The following is a 21,526-nucleotide window of genomic DNA, read 5'->3' on the forward strand; positions in this document are numbered from 1 at the left end:
GGCCTGAGGGGGTAAATCTAGGCCTGGGGTGGTAAATGGGGTCGCAGGGGGGGAAATGGGAGTCCTGAGGGGGTAAATCTGAGCCCTGAGGGCACAAAGGAAGCCCCGAGGGTGTAAATCTGAGCCCTGGGGTGTAAATCGGGGCCCTGAGGGGTTAAATCTGGGCTCTGAGGGCATAAAGGGGGTGCTGAGGGTGTAAATCTGCGCCCTGAGGGGTAAATCTGCGCCCTGAGGGGTAAATCTGGGCCCTGAGGGGGCAAATCAGGCCAGGAGGTAAATCAGGGCCCTGGAGGTGTAAATCAGGGCCTGAGGGGGTAAATCTAGGCCTGGGGTGGTAAGTGGAGTCCCGAAGGGGTAAATAGGACCCCTGAGGGTGTAAATCTGAGCCCTGAGGGTGTAAATCTGAGCCCTGAGGGCACAAAGAAGCCCCGAGGGAGTAAATCTGAGCCCTGGGGTGTAAATCGGGGCCCTGAGGGGTTAAATCTGGGCTCTGAGGGCATAAAGGGGGTGCTGAGGGTGTAAATCTGGGCCCTGAGGGGTAAATCTGGGCCCTGAGGGGGTAAATCAGGCCAGGAGGTAAATCAGGGCCCTGGAGGTGTAAATCAGGGCCTGAGGGGGTAAATCTAGGCCTGGGGTGGTAAGTGGGGTCGCAGGGGGGGAAATGGGAGTCCTGAGGGTGTAAATCTGAGCCCTGAGGGCACAAAGAAGCCCCGAGGGTGTAAATCTGAGCCCTGGGGTGTAAATCGGGGCCCTGAGGGGTTAAATCTGGGCTCTGAGGGCATAAAGGGGGTGCTGAGGGTGTAAATCTGGGCCCTGAGGGGGTAAATCAGGCCAGGAGGTAAATCAGGGCCCTGGAGGTGTAAATCAGGGCCTGAGGGGGTAAATCTAGGCCTGGGGTGGTAAGTGGGGTCGCAGGGGGGGTAATGGGAGTCCTGAGGGTGTAAATCTGAGCCCTGAGGGCACAAAGAAGCCCCGAGGGAGTAAATCTGAGCCCTGGGGTGTAAATCGGGGCCCTGAGGGGTTAAATCTGGGCTCTGAGGGCATAAAGGGGGTGCTGAGGGTGTAAATCTGCGCCCTGAGGGGTAAATCTGGGCCCTGAGGGGGTAAATCAGGCCAGGAGGTAAATCAGGGCCCTGGAGGTGTAAATCAGGGCCTGAGGGGGTAAATCTAGGCCTGGGGTGGTAAGTGGGGTCGCAGGGGGGGAAATGGGAGTCCTGAGGGGGTAAATCTGAGCCCTGAGGGCACAAAGAAGCCCCGAGGGTGTAAATCTGAGCCCTGGGGTGTAAATCGGGGCCCTGAGGGGTTAAATCTGGGCTCTGAGGGCATAAAGGGGGTGCTGAGGGTGTAAATCTGCGCCCTGAGGGGTAAATCTGGGCCCTGAGGGGGTAAATCAGGCCAGGAGGTAAATCAGGGCCCTGGAGGTGTAAATCAGGGCCTGAGGGGGTAAATCTAGGCCTGGGGTGGTAAGTGGGGTCCCAGGGGGGGAAATGGGAGTCCTGAGGGTGTAAATCTGAGCCCTGAGGGCACAAAGAAGCCCCGAGGGTGTAAATCTGAGCCCTGGGGTGTAAATCGGGGCCCTGAGGGGTTAAATCTGGGCTCTGAGGGCATAAAGAGGGTGCTGAGGGTGTAAATCTGCGCCCTGAGGGGTAAATCTGGGCCCTGAGGGGGTAAATCAGGCCAGGAGGTAAATCAGGGCCCTAGAGGTGTAAATCAGGGCCTGAGGGGGTAAATCTAGGCCTGGGGTGGTAAGTGGGGTCGCAGGGAGGGAAATGGGAGTCCTGAGGGTGTAAATCTGAGCCCTGAGGGCACAAAGAAGCCCCGAGGGTGTAAATCTGAGCCCTGGGGTGTAAATCGGGGCCCTGAGGGGTTAAATCTGGGCTCTGAGGGCATAAAGGGGGTGCTGAGGGTGTAAGTCTGCGCCCTGAGGGGTAAATCTGGGCCCTGAGGGGGTAAATCAGGCCAGGAGGTAAATCAGGGCCCTGGAGGTGTAAATCAGGGCCTGAGGGGGTAAATCTAGGCCTGGGGTGGTAAGTGGGGTCCCGAAGGGGTAAATAGGACCCCTGAGGGTGTAAATCTGAGCCCTGAGGGTGTAAATCTGAGCCCTGAGGGCACAAAGGAAGCCCCGAGGGTGTAAATCTGAGCGCTGGGGGGTAAATCTGGGCTCCGAGTGACATAGTAAGAGTTGAAAGATCAAGAAAATGAGAATGAGCAGGAGGGAGTCATGAGCAATCACAAAGCTTAATTAAATGTTTGATGAATTTATGATCTTGCTGAGAAGGCACAAGCAGAGGCCTTGCTTGATAGATAGGGCTGGAAAAGGTAAGAACTCCTGTCCTTGTTCTCGTCCTTGTAGATAATTTAGCTTAAACTAGCTGTATGGTTTTACATCACTAATGAAAACTTAGATAATAAGAGCACTAACAAGCATTTTTTTTTAAGGGACTAATGTGCATTCTTTAGGATAAGATGTACCAAAACATGTAAAGGACCACACTGCGCAGAATCACCTGAAGAGAGTCAAGTAGCAGACAAGTGAGGGAGACTACGGAAGACCACGAGAGGACTCCTGAAGACCACCAGAGACCTTCAACACGCCTGCATAAAGGGCATTTGCATATACTAATAGGTTCCTGGAAAACTAATGAACATGTATAACATTTCTCGGAAATCTAGTGAATATGTATGTGGAACATGTACTTAACCTGCACAACTAGGCCAGACGGTGTGCACGATAGGTGCAGCGATCCCCCGTGCATCCAGCGCTGCGATAAAGAATGCCTGCTTTCTAAAACTCCAAAATCGAAGCTTACAGAGTTTCTTCGACCGGCTTTTTCAGTATCACAAGGGTGTAAATCTGTACCCTGAGGGGTTAAATCTAGGCCCTGAGGGCATAAAGGGGGTCCTGAGGGGGTAAATGGGAGCCCTGAGGGGGCAAATCTGAGCCCTGAGGGGTAAATTTGAACCCTGAGGGCACAAAGGGAGTGCAGAGTGGGTAAATCTGGACTCCAAGGGGATAAATCTGGTCCCTGGGGGCATAAAGAGAGTCCCAAGGGGGTAAATCTGAGCCCTGAGGGGGTAAATCTGGGCCCTGAGAGCATAAAGGGAGCCCTGAGGGGTAAATCTGGGCTCCAAGGGGATAAAAGTGAGCCCTGAAGGGTAAATCTGAGCCCTGAGGGGTAAATCTGGGCTCCAAGGGGATATATCTGGGCTCCAAGGGGATATATCTGAGCCCTGAGGGGTAAATCTGAGCCCTGAGGGGTAAATCTGGGCTCCAAGGGGGTAAATCTGGGCTCTGGAGTGTGAGTCTGGGCCCTGAGGGATGAATCTGGGTTCTGGCGTGCAAATTTTGGCCCCGGGGCGTTAAACCTTGGCCCTGGAGTAGTAAACGGGGGGGTTCTGAGGGGTGACAGGACCCGGGCACCCGGGTCGCTCCCATCACCCCGGAAGACTGGGTCCCTTGTGGGTGTGGGAGTGGCAGTGACGTAGGTGCCACTGTCTGTTGGGACGGTATCCAAGGGGCACAGGGAGGTAGGTGCTGGGAGGGGGTCCCCACATTCGGACGCCTGGGTCCCTTGAGGGGGGGATCCCAGGGGTGGGAGGGGGAGCTGGGGGCAAGGGGGTTGGGAACCGTGCCCGGACGCCCGGGTCCCTCTGTGGTTGTGGAAAAGGGAAGTCGAAAACTTCCTGCCCCCGGACGCCTGGGTGCCTCGGAACGGCGATGGCGGCCGCGCCTGGATGCCTGGGTGCCTCGGAACGGCGATGGTGGCCGCGCCCGGATGCCTGGGTGCCTTGGAGTGGTGATGGTGGTCCCACCCGGACGCCTGGGTCCCTCTTCTAGGGGTGTGTGTCCCTTCCCAGGACACGTGGGTCCCTGGGGAGGGTGCCATCCCCGGATGCCTGAGTCCCGTCCCCCCCTGGGACACCTGGATCCCTCGTGATGGTGGTCCCACCTAGATGCCTGGGTCCCTCCTGGATGCCTGGGTCCCTCTTCTAGGGGTGTGTGTCCCCTCCCAGGACACATTGGTCCCTGGACAGGGTCCCATCCCCGGACACCTGGGTTCCCAGGGAGGGTTTTCCCACCCCGACACCTGGGTCCCATCCCCAGACGCCTGGGTCCCTCTTATCTCTATTTTGGGGTTGGGGAGGGCTCCCCTGCCTGGATGTCCCCACCTGGACGCCTGGGTCTCCCGCAGGATGTCATCACCACCACTGTCCCTGGCGGTGGGCTCGGCCACGGTGGCCTCGGGACGGGTGCTGCAGGCACTGGGGGAGCTGGCGGAGGCGCTGGGAACACCGGGAACGGTGGCAAAGGTGTTGGCAGAGGCGAAGGTGGTGCTGAGCGAGGCGGAGGTGGTGCTGCAGAGGCTGGAGAAGGCGCTGGAGGACGCGATGGCGGCAGCGGCATGGATGACGCCACCAACAGTGGGGCTCAATGCCGAAGGGCTCTACCGGGCTCTGGGGACGGCCGCCGATGCCAGCGCTTCCGAGCTAGAGCGGGAACTGTGCCGGAATCGCCGGCGTCGCTGGGGTCTGTGGGTGGCCCGGAGTGTTTCCCTGGTGCTGCTGCTTGTCTGTGCCCCCCTGTGTGAGTATGGACCAGTAGAGGCCAGAATGGACCAGTTCAGACCAGTAGGGAGCCCTACAGATCCACCTGGACCAGTAATGCCAGAAGAGAACCTTACAGACCAGTAGGAAGCTTTACAGGCTAGTAGAGACTTTCTCTTGCCCTGGCCAGTACGGACCAGAATGGACCAGTTCAGACCAGTAGGGAGCCCTACAGTTCCGCTTGGACCAGTAATGCCTGTAGAGGTCCCTACAGACCAGTATGTAGGAGCAGGGAGCCCGACAGACCAGTAGGGACCAGTTTAGACCAGTAGGTACCGTAAGAAACCCCTGTAGAGCAGTAAAGACCAGTATGGACCAGTAGGAAGTTCTGTGGACCAGTAGAGACTTTCTCTTGCCCTGACCAGTATAGGCCAGAATGCACCAATTCAGACCAGTAGAGAGCCGTATAGGTCTGTTTGGACCAGTAATACCAGTAGAGAACCCTCCAGACCAGTACAGATCAGTAGGGAGCCCTACAGACCAGTAGAGACTTTCCCCTGCCCTGACTGGCATGGACCAGTTTAACCAGTAGGGACCAGTTCAGACCAGTAGGGAGCCCTATGGATGTGTTTTGGATCAGTAATGCTAGTAGAGAACCCTACGGGCCAGCAGGGAGCAGTACAGACCAGTAAAGAGCTATACAGACGAGTAGAGACTTTTCCTTGCCCTGGCCAGTATTGGGCCAGTTCAGACCAGTAAGGACCAGTAGGAAGCCCTAGAGATCTCTTGGCTCAGCAATACCAGTAGAGGACCCTACAGACCAGTAAGGACCAGTAGGAAGCCCTAGAGATCTCTTGGCTCAGCAATACCAGTAGAGGACCCTACAGACCAGTAAGGACCAGTAGGAAGCCCTAGAGATCTCTTGGCTCAGCAATACCAGTAGAGGACCCTACAGACCAGTAAGGACCAGTAGGAAGCCCTAGAGATCTCTTGGCTCAGTAATACCAGTAGAGGACCCTACAGACCAGTAGGGACCAGTAGGAAACCCTACAGAATAGTAGAAGCTTTCCCCTGCTCTGACCAGTATAGACCAGTCTGGAGCTATATGGGCCAGTAAGGAGCTCTACGGACCAGTTCAAACCAGTATATACCAGCAGGGACCGGTAGGAGCCACTGTTGACCAGTAAAGACCAGCACAATACCCTACAGACCAGTGTAGACCAGTATAGAGCTTCCCCTGCCCCAACCAGTATGGACTGGGGGACACTGGGAGGGGACTGGGGACATCAGGAGGGGTCTGGAACACTGGGAGGGGACACCAGGAGGTGACAGGGACGCTGGAACAAGACTGGAGACCCTGGGATGAGGGAACTGGGGACACTGGGAGGGGACTGGGACACTGGGAGGGGATGGAGACACCAGAAAGGGACAGGGACACCAGGACGAGACTGGGGACACTGGGATGGGAATGGGGACATTGGGAGGGGACTGGGGACAGCGGGAGGGGACTGGGGACACTGGGATGGGAATGGGGACATTGGGAGGGGACTGGGGACAGCGGGAGGGGACTGGGGACACTGGGATGGTGGACACCAGGAGGGGACTGGGGGCACTGGGAGAGAACTGAGACACCAGGAGGGGACTGGGACATAGTGATGGGGGACACCAGGAGGGGACAGGGGACACGGGGAGAGAACTGAGACACTGGGAGGGGACTGGGGACATTGGGATGGGGGACACCAGGAGGGGACAGGGGACACTGGGAGGGAACTGGGACACTGGGAGGGGACTGGGGACATTGGGATGGGGGACACCAGGAGGGGACAGGGGACACTGGGAGGGAACTGGGACACCGGGAGGAGATGGGGACACAGGGATGGGGGACACCAGGAGGGGACAGGGGACACTGGGGGGTGTGGACACCAGAAAGGGACGGGGACACCAGGACAAGACGGGACACTGGGAGGGGACGAGGACACCAGGTGATGTCCCCGTCCCCCGGCTGTCCCCGCAGTGTCCCTGGACATGGTGCGAGAGGCGCTGGGGGTGACGCAGGAGAGTCACCTCGTCCCCTGCCTGGCCACCATCGCCCTCGTCAGCCAGGTGGCCCTGTGGGGCGCGGGGACATCCAAGCGTCACTTGGCCACCGCCGCCAGCCACCAGCGTCACCAAGCCGTCCGCTACCGCCGCCTGGCCCGGGACATCGCCGCTGCCGCCGCTGCCACCGCCGAGGCCACCGAGGCCACCACCGCTGCCAATGACACCCTGGGGATGCTGGAGGAGGTGGCCGGTCACCTGAAGACCCTGGTGGACGCCGTCACCCAGGACCTGGAGATGGCCAAAGGCTTCCCTGCCAGCGCCCGGGTCCTGGGGGACGTCGTGGTGGCCTTGGGGACAGTGATGGGGGACAAGGAGGGGATGCAGAGGTTGGCCCGGGCACTGGAGGCTCTGCCAGAGGCTGAGTAGGGATGGGGGATGGGGACATTGGGAGGGTCCTCCTTGTCCTGGGGACAACCCGATGTCCCCTGTCCCATCTGGGGACACCCGGAGGGTCCTCTTCATCCTGGGGACACCAGGATGTCCCTTCTCTGTCCTGGGGACAGTGGGATGTCCCCTGTCCCACCTGGATGTCCCTCCTCCTGGGGACACCAGGGACACCAGGATGTCCCCTGTCCCACCTGGGAACGTCAAGGACGTCCCCTTTGTGGTCCAAGGACACCAGGGATGCATTGGTGACACCGTCCCCTGTCCCCCCAATAAACCTCAGGGACACGCCAAGCCCCCGACCTGTTACTGGGGCTTGGGGACACGGCAGGGACATGGAAGGGGACACCCCCGCCCCATTCCAAGGACACCAGGAAGGGGCTGTCCCCAAGCCATCCCTGCCAAAGGGCTCAGGACTGTCCCCAATGTCCCCAAGGGCACCCGGCTGGATGTCCCCAAGCCCTGGGGGACATGGTGAGGACGCATCAGGACCGTCAGCAGGGCCATGTTGGGGACAGCATTGAGGACACTAGGGACATCATTAGGGACATGCTGGGAGCCAGGACGGGGGACAAGCCGTTGCCACGCTGGGGACATCACTGGGGCTGTGCTGGGGACATCACTGAGGCCACCTTGGCCCCAGCATTGGGGACACTCCACGGACATCACCAGGGCCAGCGCTGGGGCCACCAGTGAGAACACACTGGGGACGCTGAGGCCACCATCGTGGCCAGCTCTGGTGGACGCATTGGGGACGTGCCGGAGCCAGCACTGGGGACATGTCGGGGACATGTCGGGGACATGGGGGGGCACGTTGGAGGTGGTGGGTGGCCGTATTGGGGCCCCACTGGGGACATGGAGGGGGGACACTGGGGGTCTGGGGCTGCTTTGGGGACAGTGGGGGACATGAGGGGCTGTGGGGACATCAGGGGACATTGCGGGGGGACATCGGGGGACACCAAGTACTGTGGGTGGCTGTGCTGGGGCCCCACTGGGGACATCGGGGGGGACGGGACATCACAGAGCACGGGGCTACATTAGGGGGATAGGGGGACACGGGGGTCGTGGGACCCTGCTGGGGACATCAGGGGACACCGGGGGGCTGTGGGACCCCCCTTGGGGACATCGGGGGACAGCAGGGGGCTGTGAGACCCCCCCCGGGGACATTGGGGGACACCGGGGGGCTGCGAGTGGCCGTGCTGGGCCCCGTTGGGGGACATCGGGGGACCATTGGGGACACTGGGGGTCCTGCTGGGGACACGGGGGGGACCCACCGAGGGGTGTGGGTGGCTGTACCGCCGTCACGGGGGCGGGTGACGCCCCGCTGGCAGCGTCCCCTCGCCCAGCCCCGCCGTGGGCCGAGCCTGGCCCAGGTCCGGGACCGTATCCGGCCTCGCCGCTGCCGCCACATCCCGGTCCTGCGTGTCCCCAAGGCGTCTCCAAGGGGTCCCCAACGCTGCCACCACCTATGGAGACCCCTGAGGCCACCGGGGCCATCGTCCCCCCCGAGGTGGGACAAATCTCAGCGCCGGATGGCGGCGGGGGGGGGACCATGGGGAGGGGGGGGTGACAGAGGGGACGGGGGGCAGAGGGGACAAGGGGGGGGCAGAGGGGAGGGGGGGGACATGAGGGGCAGGGCGGTGGCGGGGGGTGACAAGGGGATGGGGACGGGGGGGACAGGGCGGTGGCAGAGGGGATGGGGAATGGGGTGGCGGGGGGGTGGCGGGGACAGGGGGGTGGGGGGGTGACGGGGGTGGCAGAGGGGACGAGGGACATGAGGGTGACGGGGGTTGGGGGGCGGTGAGTGACAAGGGGACGGGGCTTGTCAGGGGACAGCGGGTGGCAGTGATGGGTGACAGGGGACAGAAATAGGGACATTGGGGGATGGGGGGGGACGGGGGGGGGGAGGGCACAGGGAATGGGGGGGACCCCAGAGGGACAGTGAGGACGATGGTGGGGACAAAGGACATTGGGGGACCCTGGGGTGACATCAGGGGACCCCGAAGGGGACGAGGGACATAGGGAAACCCCAGGGTGGCATGGGGACATGAGAGGGGACAGGGGACATCAGGGGACCCCAGAGGGGACGAGGGATATAGGGGAACCCCAGGGTGGCCTGGGGACATGAGAGGGGACCCCGGAGGGGACGAGGGACATTGGGGACCCTGCCACCGGCTCTGTCCTGTCCCCAGGTGTCCCCGGAGCTGCTGGAGCCGTTGGTGACTGTGGTGGCCATCCTGGGCGAGCTGGGGGCCACCCCAGGGGACATCCCCCTGGATGGGTCACCGGGCTCGCTGCGGGCCAGGCTGGTGGCCCTCATCGGCAACATCCGCCGGGCCGTGGACCACCACCAGGGAGATGCCACCCGCCTCCGTCGTGCCCTGGCCGCCGCCGGGGCCACCAAGGCCACCGCTGGAGCCACCACCGGGGCCACCCTTGAGCCCGCCGCGGTCCCACCGGGGGATTCCGCTGTCCCCGGGGCCACCGCAGGGGACGCCTGGGCCATCGTGGCGACCATCGCCCGCGAGTGGCGGGAGGCGGTGGCCGCGGTGGCCGCCACCTGGGCCGCGGTAGCGGGGGACGCCGCGCGCCTGAGGGACGCCTGCGGGACCGCGGCCACCGCAGGGGCCGCCGCCGGGGTGACCACGGGCCACCTGGCAGCGGCGATGGCCCAGGAGGACGGGGCACGCCGGCAGCTGCTGGCGGCCACCCGGGCGCTGCCGGTGGCCTCAGAGCTGGCTACGATGGCCGAGGCGGCGGCAGCCCACAAGACGCGGGTGTCCGAGGCCAGCGCGGGGCTGCGGGCGGCCGCCGAGGCCACCGAGAAGATGGCGGTGGCGCTGGTGGAGGCGGCGGTGGCTGGGGAGAGGGGACGGCTGGCGGCGGTGGCCTACAAGCCCCTGGGACGCTTGGTGGCCGCCTGTCACCAGGCCGCCCTCTTCTACTGTCACCTGCAGTGCCGCCTCGAGGACGTCGAGGCCACCGTGGCTACCGTGGCTGCTGGCCACGGCGGCCCCGAGGCTCCCGGAGCGGCCCGGGAGGGTCCTGGTTTCCCCGGGTCCACCGCGACCGCGCGAGGAGGTCCCGGCGTCCCCGAGGACCTGACGGCAGCGGTGGCAGCGGCCGAGGCGCTGTGGGACGCTAGCGCCCGCTTGGCCAAGTGCCACCTCTTGGGGACGCTGCGGGTGGCCCGGGGGCTGTTGGTCAACGCCAACGTCGCCGAGGCCAACGCCGTGGCCCAGCGGTGCCGGGATGCCGCCGCCGCCCTCCCGGGGCTGCTGCCGCGGGGACCACGGTAGGGGACGGTGGCTTCGTTGGGGACCGCTGGCATCAACGTCACTGCTGCAGTCTTGGTTCCGTGTCCCTTTGTCCCCAACGTGTGCGCGTGCCCCCCCCCCCCCCGTATCTCCTTTGTCCCCACGTCCCCTCCCGTGTCAGTCCACCCTCCCGTGTCCCCGTGTCACCTCCCACGTGTCCTCTTCATGTGCCTGCATGTCCCCTCTCCTCTCTCATGTCCCCGTGGGGGTTCCTGGTGTCCCCAAAGCCACCACGACCATGCAAGGGGGGGGGGGCGCTGTGTCCCCATGGGGAAGGTCAATGTCCCCAAGGCCACCGTGATGGCCCAAGAGGGTCCTGGTGTCCCCAAGGCCAGCACAGCCACGCAGAGGGATCTCCTCCCCCGTGTCCCCTCCACCTCCCGCATGTCCCCGTGGCCTGTCCCTGTATGTCCCTGTGTCCCCATGCCCCCCCCCCCCCCAAAAGCAGAGGCGGGGGGAGCTTGTGGTCCCCCACCCCATCAGGGAGGTGACACCCGTGTCCCCTCCATGTCCCCATCAAAAGGGGGAAGGGTTTGGGGTCCTCCACCCATGTCCCCCCCCCCAAAAGGTGGGAGGTGTGTGGGTGTTGGGGTCCCCCATCCCTACCAGGGAGGTGACACCCCCACACCCCCCCCGAACCCCAAATCACCCTTTTTTTTTTTTTTTGCTACCAAAACTCTCTTTTATTGGGGGGCCGCCGGTTGCCGCCGGTTGCCCCGAGAAGTTTCCCGGGGGGGGGGTCGTCGATTCCGACTACGACGTCCCGACACTTTCCTGGATTCTCGGGGGGACCCGGGAACACCCTGGGGATCCTCGGGGGGTTGACGAAGGACCCCCGGAGGGACTGTAGAAACCTTGAGGGGATTTGGGGGGGTCCCGTGAGAACGGGGGGGGGTCGCGGGGAGGAGGAGGAAGGGCTGGAGCTGGAGCTGCTGTCGCAGGAGCCCCGTCAGCAGCAGCTCGGCTGATACCAGGGGCAGGCGGGCGCCCAGCGCCGGGGCCCAGCACCCTTTGTCCGCCTCGCAGGAGATCACCAGGCGCTGTGGCTTTTTTTTTTTTTCGGGGGGGGGGGGAAGGGGGGGGTGGAAATGTCATTGGGGGTCCCCACATGCCACTGGGACACCCCCCCCCACTCCATGCCGTGCACACACAACCCCCCCCCCCGGGGCAGTCTGAGTTTTCTGGGGTCCCCAATATCCCCTGCTAATCCCAATGGGATCTGCCCCCCCCCCCCAAGTCAGGAGTCCTGGGATGCTCTGACCCCCCCCCCCAAATCCCAGTGGAACCCCCCCAACCCCCCCCCCCAGGACCCCCCCAAACCCAAATAGAACCCACACCCCTTCCCCAAGACCCCTGGGATGTCCTGGCCACCCCCCACCCAGAGCACCCTGACACCCACCCTCCCCAGGACCCCCCCCCCCCGCCAGGACACCCCAAGGGGCCCCCCCAACTCCTCAAATGCCTCCCCCAACCCCCTTGGGAACCCCCGCCCCACAACGCCCCCCCCCCCCCATCCCTTTCGTCCCCTCCTCAGTGGCTCCGGGTCCCCAGCGTCCCCCTCTGTCCCCTCATTCCCAACCCCACTGGCTCTGGGACCCCCGTGTCCCCTTGGTCCCCTCCCCAGTGGCCTTGGGACCCCCCCACGTCCCCCCTCCTGGTGGCTCTGGGCCCTCCCGTCGTCCCCCCCCGCGTCCCCGCTGTCCCCTCACCCCATAGGTGTGTGGCATGGTGGGCAGGAAGGTGCCACCGCTGCAGGTGACGATGTCCCTCATGAGCTCGGGCTCAGGGTGGACGCTGGGGGTGACGTGGACCTCGTAGCCCTGGGGACAACATGGTGGGGGGGGGGACACGGAGGGGACATGTCCATCAATCCATCCCTGAGCCCCTGGAATGTCTCCTGGGGGACAAGGACACCTCGGGGACACAGGGAACATCTTGGGGACAGTGTGAAGACAGCAGGGGACATCAAGGGACATCGGGGGACACCCCGGGGGGCTGTCCCCAAGTTCGGCGTGCTGGATCGAGGCCACGTGGTGGGGGACACGCACAACTTGGGGGACCAAGGACACTTTAGAGGACAGGGCCACCTCGGGGACACTGTGGGGACAACAGCAAAGGAGGGGACACCCCTCTGGCCATCCCCAAGCCCCCCCGGCCCGACGGGGACAGAGGCCACATGGGCAGGACCCAACTCAATGGGGGACAAGGACACTTAAGAGGCACAGGGCCACCACGGGGCCACCAGGTGACACTGGGTGACACCTCCTGGCCACCCTGTACCGAGTCCCCAGTGGGTGCCCCACTCGGTGCGGGGACAGGGCCACCCGTGTGGGGGGGTCAGGGCCCCTCAGGGAGGGTTGGGGACAGTTGGGGACGGTCACCTGGAGCAGGGGGTGATGGCGGGCGCGGCGCAGGGCCTCGGCGAGGCTGAAGCCGAAGTGACGTTCCTGCTGGCTGTCACGCACCAGGAAGGGATCCGGCACCAGGATGTGGCCACTGAGGGTGCTCTGGGGACACGGGGGACACGTGGTGGCACCTCTGACTCCAGGGACCCCCCCCAGGTCCCTCCCATTCCCAAATGACTCCTCGCCCTTGTCACCCAAAGCCCCCCTGTCCCCAAACGCTCATTCCCCTTGTCCCCCCTCCAACCCCCATGTCCCCATCCTCTGCCCCCAAGGACACCTTCATTGTCCCCAAACACCCCTTCTTTGTCCCCAAACACCACCTCTGTCCCCAAGGACATCATCCCCTGTCCCCAAGGACCCCTCCTTTGTCCCCAAAATTGTCCACGTCCCCAAAGACCCCATCCCTCTCCGCAAGGCCTTTGTGCCATGTCCCCAAAAAATCTCCCCTTGTCCCCAGAATCCCCAGGGACCCCCATAACCCCAAGATCCCCCCTTCCTGTCCCCAAGAACTCTCTCCCTGTCCCCAAGTCCCCTCTCCCCTGTCCCCCACCCCCATGGGACCTTGTGGAGCCACTCAGGGGTGACGATGGGGACACCGCGGGCCACCGCGCAGAGGAACTTGACCGTGCGTCGGACGCGGTCAGTCACCAGGTGGGTGCAGTCGAAGACGGAGGTGGCCATGGACCCCCCCAGTGTCCTCAGGGCCACCTCCATCTCTGGGGAGGCTGCCACCCCTGTGAACAGCACCTGGGGATGTGGGGACACCATGAGGACATGTTGGGGACATCCCTGGGGAGGCCACCACCCCCAAGAACAGCACCTAGGGATGTGGGGACACCATGAGGACATGTTGGGGACATCCCCGGGGAGGCCACCACCCCCAAGAACAGCACCTAGGGATGTGGGGACACCATGAGGACATGTTGGGGACATCCCTGGGGAGGCCACCACCCCCAAGAACAGCACCTGGGGATGTGGGGACACCATGAGGACATGTTGGGGACACCCCCAGGGAGGCCACCACCCCTGTGAGAAGCACCTGGGGATGCGGGGACACCATGAGGACATGTTGGGGACATCCCTGGGGAGGCCACCACCCCTGTGAGAAGCACCTGGGGATGTGGGGACACCATGAGGACATGTTGGGGACATCCCCAGGGAGGCCACCACCCCTGTGAGAAGCACCTGGGGATGTGGGGACACCATGAGGACATGTTGGGGACATCCCCAGGGAGGCCACCACCCCCAAGAACAGCACCTGGGGATGTGGGGACACCATGAGGACATGTTGGGGACACCCCCGGGGAGGCCACCACCCCTGTGAGAAGCACCTAGGGATGTGGGGACACCATGAGGACATGTTGGGGACATCCCCGGGGAGGCCACCACCCCCAAGAACAGCACCTAGGGATGTGGGGACACCATGAGGACATGTTGGGGACACCCCCGGGGAGGCCACCACCCCCAAGAACAGCACCTGGGGATGTGGGGACACCATGACGACATGTTGGGGACACCCCCGGGGAGGCCACCACCCCTGTGAGAAGCACCTGGGGATGTGGGGACACCATGAGGACATGTTGGGGACACCCCCGGGGAGGCCACCACCCCTATGAACGGCACCTGGGAACACGGCAGGGGGACCCTGGGGGGACACGGGGACATTGAAGGGTGACATCGGGGGACACACACACAGTACCTTGGGGGGGACGGAGCCCGGCCCCCCCCGGGGGCGGAGCTGGGGCCCTGTGACCTCTGGCAGCTCCTTCTCTTTTTCCTGGGGGGTGAAGCCAAGGCATGAGCCCCGCCCCAACAAGCCCCACCCAGTCTCATTAAGCCACACCCCACGCTGGTCTCCACCAATCAGCAGCCAGCAGAGGTGGGGCCTGCCTCCACGCAGAGGCCCCGCCCATCCAGTGCAGATCCCACCCCAGATGGTCCCTCCCACACCCCATACTCTGGCTCCACCCACCCATCATATACACGCCCACCACCCTTAGGCTCCACCCACAGAGAACAAACCCCACCCACCACCTACCTCCCCAGCCACACCCACCTGAGCTTGCCGCTGCGATGGGCCAGGGCCCGCCCGACAGGGGCGTGGTTTGGCGGGGGGGCGGGTCTCCACCTGACCCCGCCCCTTCATGGCTAGCGGCTCCGACAGAGGGGGGCGGGCCTGGAGGCGGGGGCTGCGCCGCACGGGGGCGGCGACAGCGGGAGCTCCGCCCCTAACCCTGCTGGCTCCGCCCTCGCCAGAGGCTCCACCCCCTCGGCTCCTGGCCAGGCGCTGGCTGCGGCGGGGCCCCTCCCCCACCTGGGGGAATTTTGGGGGGGGGGGGGGGGGGAGAGGGGGTCAGTGCCCGGGCGCCTGGGTCCCCTTGGGGTGGGGGCACCCAGACGCCTGGCTCCCCCCGCACTCACGTCCTCGCTGGGGGCTGCTGCGGTCCCCGTCCCCTCCTGGGCCGGCGTCACCATCACCGGCTCTGCCGGGGGCACCCAGGCAGCCGGGGGTTCCTGGGGGGGTTCCCGGGGGGGCTGTTCTTCTTCTTCCTCCTCTTCCTCTTCCTCCTCGGGGGGGCAGAAGAGTTGGGTGGGCTGCTCGGGGTCCCAACCCAGGGCTGTGCCTATGGGAGAGCCACGCTGGGGACCCAGGTGTCTGGGGGGGGGCCGGGGGGGGGCAGACACCCAGGCTGGTGCGGTGGGGGGACACCCAAGTGGTCAGGGTGGGGGGGACATCCAGGCATCTGGGGAGGGGGGGGACCCAGGTGTCCGGGAGGGGGCTGGGGGGGGGATCCAGGCTGGTGGGGTGGGGGACCCAAGTGGCCAGGGTGGGGGGGGACACCCAGGTATCTGGGGTGGGGGGCACCCAGGTGTCCAGGGGAGTTGGGCGGGAGGGGACAGACACGACCCAGGTGTCCAGGGTGGGGGGGGACACCCAGGCATCTGGGGGGGGACGACAACCCAGGTGTTCTGGGGGGGTGGGGGACCCAAGTGGCCGGGGGGGGGGAAATGACCCAGGCATCTGGGGTGAGGGGGACCCAGCTGTCCAGGGGAGTTTGGGGGGGGGTCAGGACCCAAGTGTCCGGGGTAGAGGGGGGACACCCAGGCATCCGGGGGAGTCGGGGGGGGGGGACACGACCCCGGTGTCCAGGGTAGGGGGGAGGACACGCAGGCATCCGGGCCACCTACCCTCAGCTGCCGGTGGCAAGAAGCTCTGGGTGGGCTCCAGGAAGACATCGGGGTCTTCTGGGGGGGGGGGGGAAGAGCCTTGAAAAGGGACCCCGGTGTCCGGGAGGGATCCCAGGGGTCGGGGAGGGGACCCCACTTACCCTCGGTGTCACTCTCTGTCACTGCCACATCCGTGGCCCTGGAGCTCCTGGGTCCGCCATCGGTATCAGCAGCGTCACTCAAATTTGGGGTCAGACGGGGAGATTTGGGTGCAGAAACTTCTGGTGGCACAGCTGGATCCTTGCCCCTCACCGGGGTCTCCGTGTCACGTCGCTCGGCCCCAACACCTGGATTTGGGGCCTCCACAGCTGGATTTGGGGCTAAATCGTGATGTTTTGGGAGCATCCCTGCCACACTCCCAGATTTGGGGGGGGAACCCTGCCTTTTGGGGGACAATTTCCGGCGTTTTCGGGCCGTCTCCTTCACATCGGTGTCGCGGCCTGTGGTGGGGCCCGCAGCATCTCGATGGGGGGGATTTTGGAACCTGATTCGGCTCCGGAGGCCCCGAACATCTGGACTGGGGGGCAACATCTCCACGTCGGTGTCGCTGCTCTCCCGCGGGCTGGCAGGAGGGGAAACATCTGGGTTTGGGGACGTCACGGCCACATCTGAGTCACCAGATGCCCCTTGACACCCTTGCACTGTCCCAACATCTGGAATGACACCATTGGCCTCAACATCTGTGTCACTGCCCACATCCAGGAGGGGGCACTTGGCTTTGAGGGCGCCAGCTTCGGGATTTGGGAACGACAACTTCACATCTGGATTGGCGTTGGTCCGTGGCCGCCCCTCGGGATCAACATCTGGAGCAGCGGACATCTTAGCAACTGTATCCGTGACCTCAGGGGTTGTCCCACGTGTTTTTGGAGCTCCAACTTTGGGAAGGGCGTCGAGGTCCTCCACATCTGTATCGCTGTCACCATTGGAGGCCACTGAGCCACGGCTGAGGCCACCAACATCGGGATTCGGGGTCTCCGTCACCACAGTTGGGACTTTGCGGGTGTTTTGGGGTGTTTTGTGGCTTTTTGGGCAAAGAGCAGCTTGACTCCAATCTTCTTCAATGTCGGTGTCACTGTCCAACTCTAGGTTCCAATATTTCTTTTGGGGTTCTTTAACACTTGGATTTGGGGTTTCCCCCTCCACATCTGGGTCTCTGCACACAATTCTATGGATTTTTGGATGCCCAATGTCTGGATTCACCTCGTTCTCTTCCACATCTGTATCGCTGTCCACCACAATTGTCCAAAGTTTGTTTTGGGGTCCTTCAGCATGTGGATTTGGGCTCTCCATCTCCAGACGTGGGTTTCTCGGCACATTTTGGGTTGCTCGATGGGTTTTTGGAGGCTCAACATCTGGATTGGAAGTATCCTCTTCCACATCTGTATCACTCTCCACCAGGAGAGTCCGTCGTCCTTCAACATCTCGATCTGTGGTCTCCGTCTTCACATCTGGGTCTCCAGGGGCTGTTTTGTGGCTTTCTGGACACCCAACATCTGGATCTGGGCCCCTCTCCTCCACATCTGGGCACACATCTGTGTCCTCCACGTCACTGCAGGGGTGGATGTTGGGGGTTCAGGCATCCAGGCTCACCCCCCAAAAGGACCCAGAGATCCTGAACCCCCAAAGGGAAACAAATATCTGGGCTTCACCTACCTCTCCGGCACGACTCGGGGTGAGCCAGCGTCTCCCAGGGCAGGGCCTGGGGGAGCGAGGCACAGACTGTTATTGTAGGCCCTACAGTAACTCCAGAGGGTCCTATCAGACTCAGGCATCTGGGCTTATCTCCCCCCCGCCCCCCATCTTGGCGATTCCTACAATAACACAATGTTGGTGTTTACATAGGTCCTACCATAACCACCCCCTTGTCGTGTTTCAGTAGGCCCAACGATAACAGCGCGTTCCCCCACCCCGTGGTCCTCGCAAACTCACGCCGGGGCAGCTTGTCGTCCTCCGAGTCGCTGACGAGGCAGGGTCCCGGGCCTGGACTCCACCCTAGAGAGGACCCAGGCATCTGGGGGGGCGCTGCAGGACACCCCCCTCCATGGGGACCCAGGTGTCCGGGAGCCCCCCCTCCACCCCACCTCCCTCCAAGGGACCCGGGTGTCCAGGAGGGGACCCCACTTACCCTCAGTGTCACTCTCTCTCACCACCGCGCTCGTGGCCCTGGAGCTCCTGGGTCCGCTATTGGTATCAGCAGCGTCACTCAAATTTGGGGTCAGACGGGGGGATTTGGGTGCAGAAACTTCTGGTGGCACAGCTGAATCCTTGCCTCTCACCGGGGCCTCCACGTCACGTCGCTTGGCCCCAACACCTGGATTTGGGGCTAAATTGTGATGTTTTGGAGGGAACGCTGCCACACTCTCAGATTTGGGGGGGAGGGGACCCAAGTGGCCAGGGTCGGGACACCCAGGCATCTGGGGGAGGACGACGATGACCCAGGTGTCAGGGAGGTGGCTGGGGGGGACCCAGGTGTTCTGGGGGGGAATGACCCAGGCATCTGGGGTGAGGGGGACCCAGGTGTCCAGGGGAGTTTGGGGGGGGGACAGGACCCAAGTGTCCTGGGGGGGACACACAACACACCCACGTGTCGGCGGGGGGCAGATACCCTGGCGTCTGGGGTGGGGGCCACTCAAGTGTCCAGGGGAGTTTGGGGTGGACGACATGACCCAGGTGTTTGAGGTAGGGTGGGGGGACACCCAGGCATCCGGGGGAGTCGGGGGGGGGGGGACAAGACCCAGGTGTCCAGGGTAGGGGGGGGACACGCAGGCATCCGGGCCACCTACCCTCAGCTGCCGGTGGCAAGAAGCTCTGGGTGGGCTCCAGGAAGACGTCAGGGTCTTCTGGGGGGGGGGAAGAGCCTTGAAAAGGGACCCTGGTGTCTGGGAGGGATCCCAGGGGTCCGGGAGGGGACCCCACTTACCCTCGGTGTCACTCTCTGTCACTGCCACATCCGTGGCCCTGGAGCTCCTGGGTCCGCCATCGGTATCAGCAGCGTCACTCAAATTTGGGGTCAGACGGGGGGATTTGGGTGCAGAAACTTCTGGTGGCACAGCTGAATCCTTGCCCCTCACTGGGGTCTCCGTGTCACGTCGCTCGGCCCCAACACCTGGATTTGGGGCCTCCACAGCTGGATTTGGGGCTAAATCATGATGTTTTGGGAGCATCCCTGCCACACTCCCAGATTTGGGGGGGGAACCCTGCCTTTTGGGGGACAATTTCCGGCGTTTTCGGGCCGTCTCCTTCACATCGGTGTCGCGGCCTGTGGTGGGGCCCGCAGCATCTCGATGGGGGGGATTTTGGAACCTGATTCGACTCCGGAGGCCCCGAACATCTGGACTGGGGGGCAACATCTCCACGTCGGTGTCGCTGCTCTCCCGCGGGCTGGCAGGAGGGGAAACATCTGGGTTTGGGGACATCACGGCCACATCTGAGTCACCAGATGCCCCTTGACACCCTTGCACTGTCCCAACATCTGGAATGACACCATTGGCCTCAACATCTGTGTCACTGCCCACATCCAGGAGGGGGCACTTGGCTTTGAGGGCGCCAGCATCGGGATTTGGGAACGACACCTTCACATCTGGATTGGCGTTGGTCCATGGCCGCCCCTCGGGGTCAACATCTGGAGCAGCGGACATCTTAGCAACTGTATCCGTGACCTCAGGGGTTGTCCCACGTGTTTTTGGAGCTCCAACTTTGGGAAGGGCGTCGAGGTCCTCCACATCTGTATCGCTGTCACCATTGGAGGCCACTGAGCCACGGCTGAGGCCACCAACATCGGGATTCGGGGTCTCCATCACCACAGTTGGGACTTTGCGGGTGTTTTGGGGTGTTTTGTGGCTTTTTGGGCAAAGAGCAGCTTGACTCCAATCTTCTTCAATGTCGGTGTCACTGTCCAACTCTAGGTTCCAATATTTCTTTTGGGGTTCTTTAACACTTGGATTTGGGGTTTCCCCCTCCACATCTGGGTCTCTGCACACAATTCTATGGATTTTTGGATGCCCAACGTCTGGATTCACCTCGTTCTCCTCCACATCTGTATCGCTGTCCACCACAATTGTCCAAAGTTTGTTTCGGGGTCCTTCAGCGTGTGGATTTGGGCTCTCCATCTCCAGACGTGGGTTTCTCGGCACATTTTGGGTTGCTCGATGGGTTTTTGGAGGCTCAACATCTGGATTGGAAGTGTCCTCTTCCACATCTGTATCACTCTCCACCAGGAGAGTCCGTCGTCCTTCAACATCTCGATCTGTGGTCTCCGTCTTCACATCTGGGTCTCCAGGGGCTGTTTTGTGGCTTTCTGGACACCCAACATCTGGATCTGGGCCCCTCTCCTCCACATCTGGGTTGCTGCTCACCTTCATGGTAGGCCGGTGGTGGTTCGGGTTGAAAAGACCAGTTCTGGGGGGCACCTTGACCCCGGTATTACTTGCAATGTTGAGAGTCACGTTGCTGCCTTCCAGATGTTTAACATCTGGATTTGCAAGTATTTTGGGGTTCGCAGAGTGATTTTGGGGCTGAACATTTGGAATAGCCATTTTTTTCCCCACATCTGGACCTGGGGTGGTTTGGGGGCCAAACTGGTGCTTTCTAGGTCCTCTGACATCTGGATCTGGGCAAGGTGCAGCCACATCTTGGAGGTGGCCCCGCACAGAGGTATGGCAGCGTTTTTGGGGTCTCAGAACATCTGAGCACGCACCTGTCTCCTCCAGCTTGCTGCAGGGGTGGATGTTGGGGGTTCAGGCATCCAGGCTCACCCCCCAAAAGGACCCAGAGATCCTGAACCCCCAAAGGGAAACAAATATCTGGGCTTCACCTACCTCTCCGGCACGACTCGGGGTGAGCCAGCGTCTCCCAGGGCAGGGCCTGGGGGAGCGAGGCACAGACTGTTATTGTAGGCCCTACAGTAACTCCAGAGGGTCCTATCGGACTCAGGCATCTGGGCTTATCTCCCCCCCCGCCCCCCATCTTGGCGATTCCTACAATAACACAATGTTGGTGTTTACATAGGTCCTACCATAACCACCCCCTTGTCGTGTTTCAGTAGGCCCAACGATAACAGCGCGTTCCCCCACCCCGTGGTCCTCGCAAACTCACGCTGGGGCAGCTTGTCGTCCTCCGAGTCGCTGACGAGGCAGGGTCCCGGGCCTGGACTCCACCCTAGAGAGGACCCAGGCATCTGGGGGGGCTGCAGGACACCCCCCTCCATGGGGACCCAGGTGTCCGGGAGCCCCCCCCCCCCCCCCCGCTCCACCCCACCTCCCTCCAAGGGACCCAGGCCTCTGGGCCACCTACCCTCGCCTGCCAGCAGCAAGAATCTCTGGGTGGGCTCCAGGAAGAGGTCGGGGTCTTCTGGGGGGCGAGGGGGGGGGGAGAGCCTTGAGAAGGGACCCCCCACAGTGCTGAGGCCTCGGTGGCGCCTTCGGTGCATGGTCTGAGGGGGCGGGGGGGAACAACTGCCCCCTCCAACTGCCTCCCGGCCCCCAGTTGCCCCCCCCAGCCCCTAAGTGCCCCCAAAACTGCCCCCTTTCAGCTACAACTGCCACCCTC

The 21,526-nt window shown here is 63.1% G+C and overlaps 3 protein-coding genes across 11 annotated transcripts; 2 read left to right on the forward strand and 1 right to left on the reverse strand.

Moving 5' to 3' along the window:
• Window positions 1-3,508: 3,508 nt before the first annotated feature.
• LOC142026187 (uncharacterized) lies at window positions 3,509-7,323 on the forward strand. Its single transcript, XM_075019038.1, has 3 exons — window positions 3,509-3,528; window positions 4,194-4,585; window positions 6,560-7,323. Exons 2-3 carry the CDS (start codon window positions 4,195-4,197, stop codon window positions 7,009-7,011), a joined length of 843 nt encoding a protein of 280 aa, XP_074875139.1. The 5' UTR covers window positions 3,509-3,528; window position 4,194; the 3' UTR covers window positions 7,012-7,323.
• Window positions 7,324-8,306: 983 nt separating this feature from the next.
• LOC142026177 (uncharacterized) lies at window positions 8,307-10,388 on the forward strand. The gene is made up of 2 exons (XM_075019022.1): window positions 8,307-8,539; window positions 9,222-10,388. Exons 1-2 carry the CDS (start codon window positions 8,498-8,500, stop codon window positions 10,326-10,328), a joined length of 1,149 nt encoding a protein of 382 aa, XP_074875123.1. The 5' UTR covers window positions 8,307-8,497; the 3' UTR covers window positions 10,329-10,388.
• Window positions 10,389-11,017: 629 nt separating this feature from the next.
• On the reverse strand, window positions 11,018-21,526 carry MDC1 (mediator of DNA damage checkpoint 1). 9 transcript variants are annotated; one of them, XM_075018975.1, is made up of 17 exons: window positions 21,272-21,526; window positions 21,074-21,136; window positions 20,797-20,842; window positions 18,900-20,692; window positions 18,763-18,819; window positions 18,105-18,302; window positions 17,909-17,971; window positions 17,633-17,678; window positions 16,081-17,528; window positions 15,941-15,994; window positions 15,173-15,375; window positions 14,808-15,065; window positions 14,451-14,528; window positions 13,313-13,498; window positions 12,728-12,853; window positions 12,056-12,166; window positions 11,018-11,392 (listed from the first exon to the last, which is right to left on the reverse strand). In XM_075018975.1, exons 1-17 carry the CDS (start codon window positions 21,405-21,407, stop codon window positions 11,030-11,032), a joined length of 5,229 nt encoding a protein of 1,742 aa, XP_074875076.1. In that variant the 5' UTR covers window positions 21,408-21,526; the 3' UTR covers window positions 11,018-11,029. The 9 variants fall into 9 exon arrangements, with proteins under 9 accessions (XP_074875076.1, XP_074875078.1, XP_074875075.1 ...); XM_075018977.1 differs by having other exon boundaries at window positions 15,941-15,997; window positions 18,105-18,290; window positions 18,763-18,816; window positions 21,272-21,525; XM_075018974.1 differs by having other exon boundaries at window positions 15,941-15,997; window positions 18,763-18,816; window positions 21,272-21,525.

Source organism: Buteo buteo, chromosome 32 (genome assembly GCF_964188355.1).
Source record: "Buteo buteo chromosome 32, bButBut1.hap1.1, whole genome shotgun sequence".
Classification (NCBI taxonomy): Eukaryota; Metazoa; Chordata; class Aves; order Accipitriformes; family Accipitridae; genus Buteo; species Buteo buteo.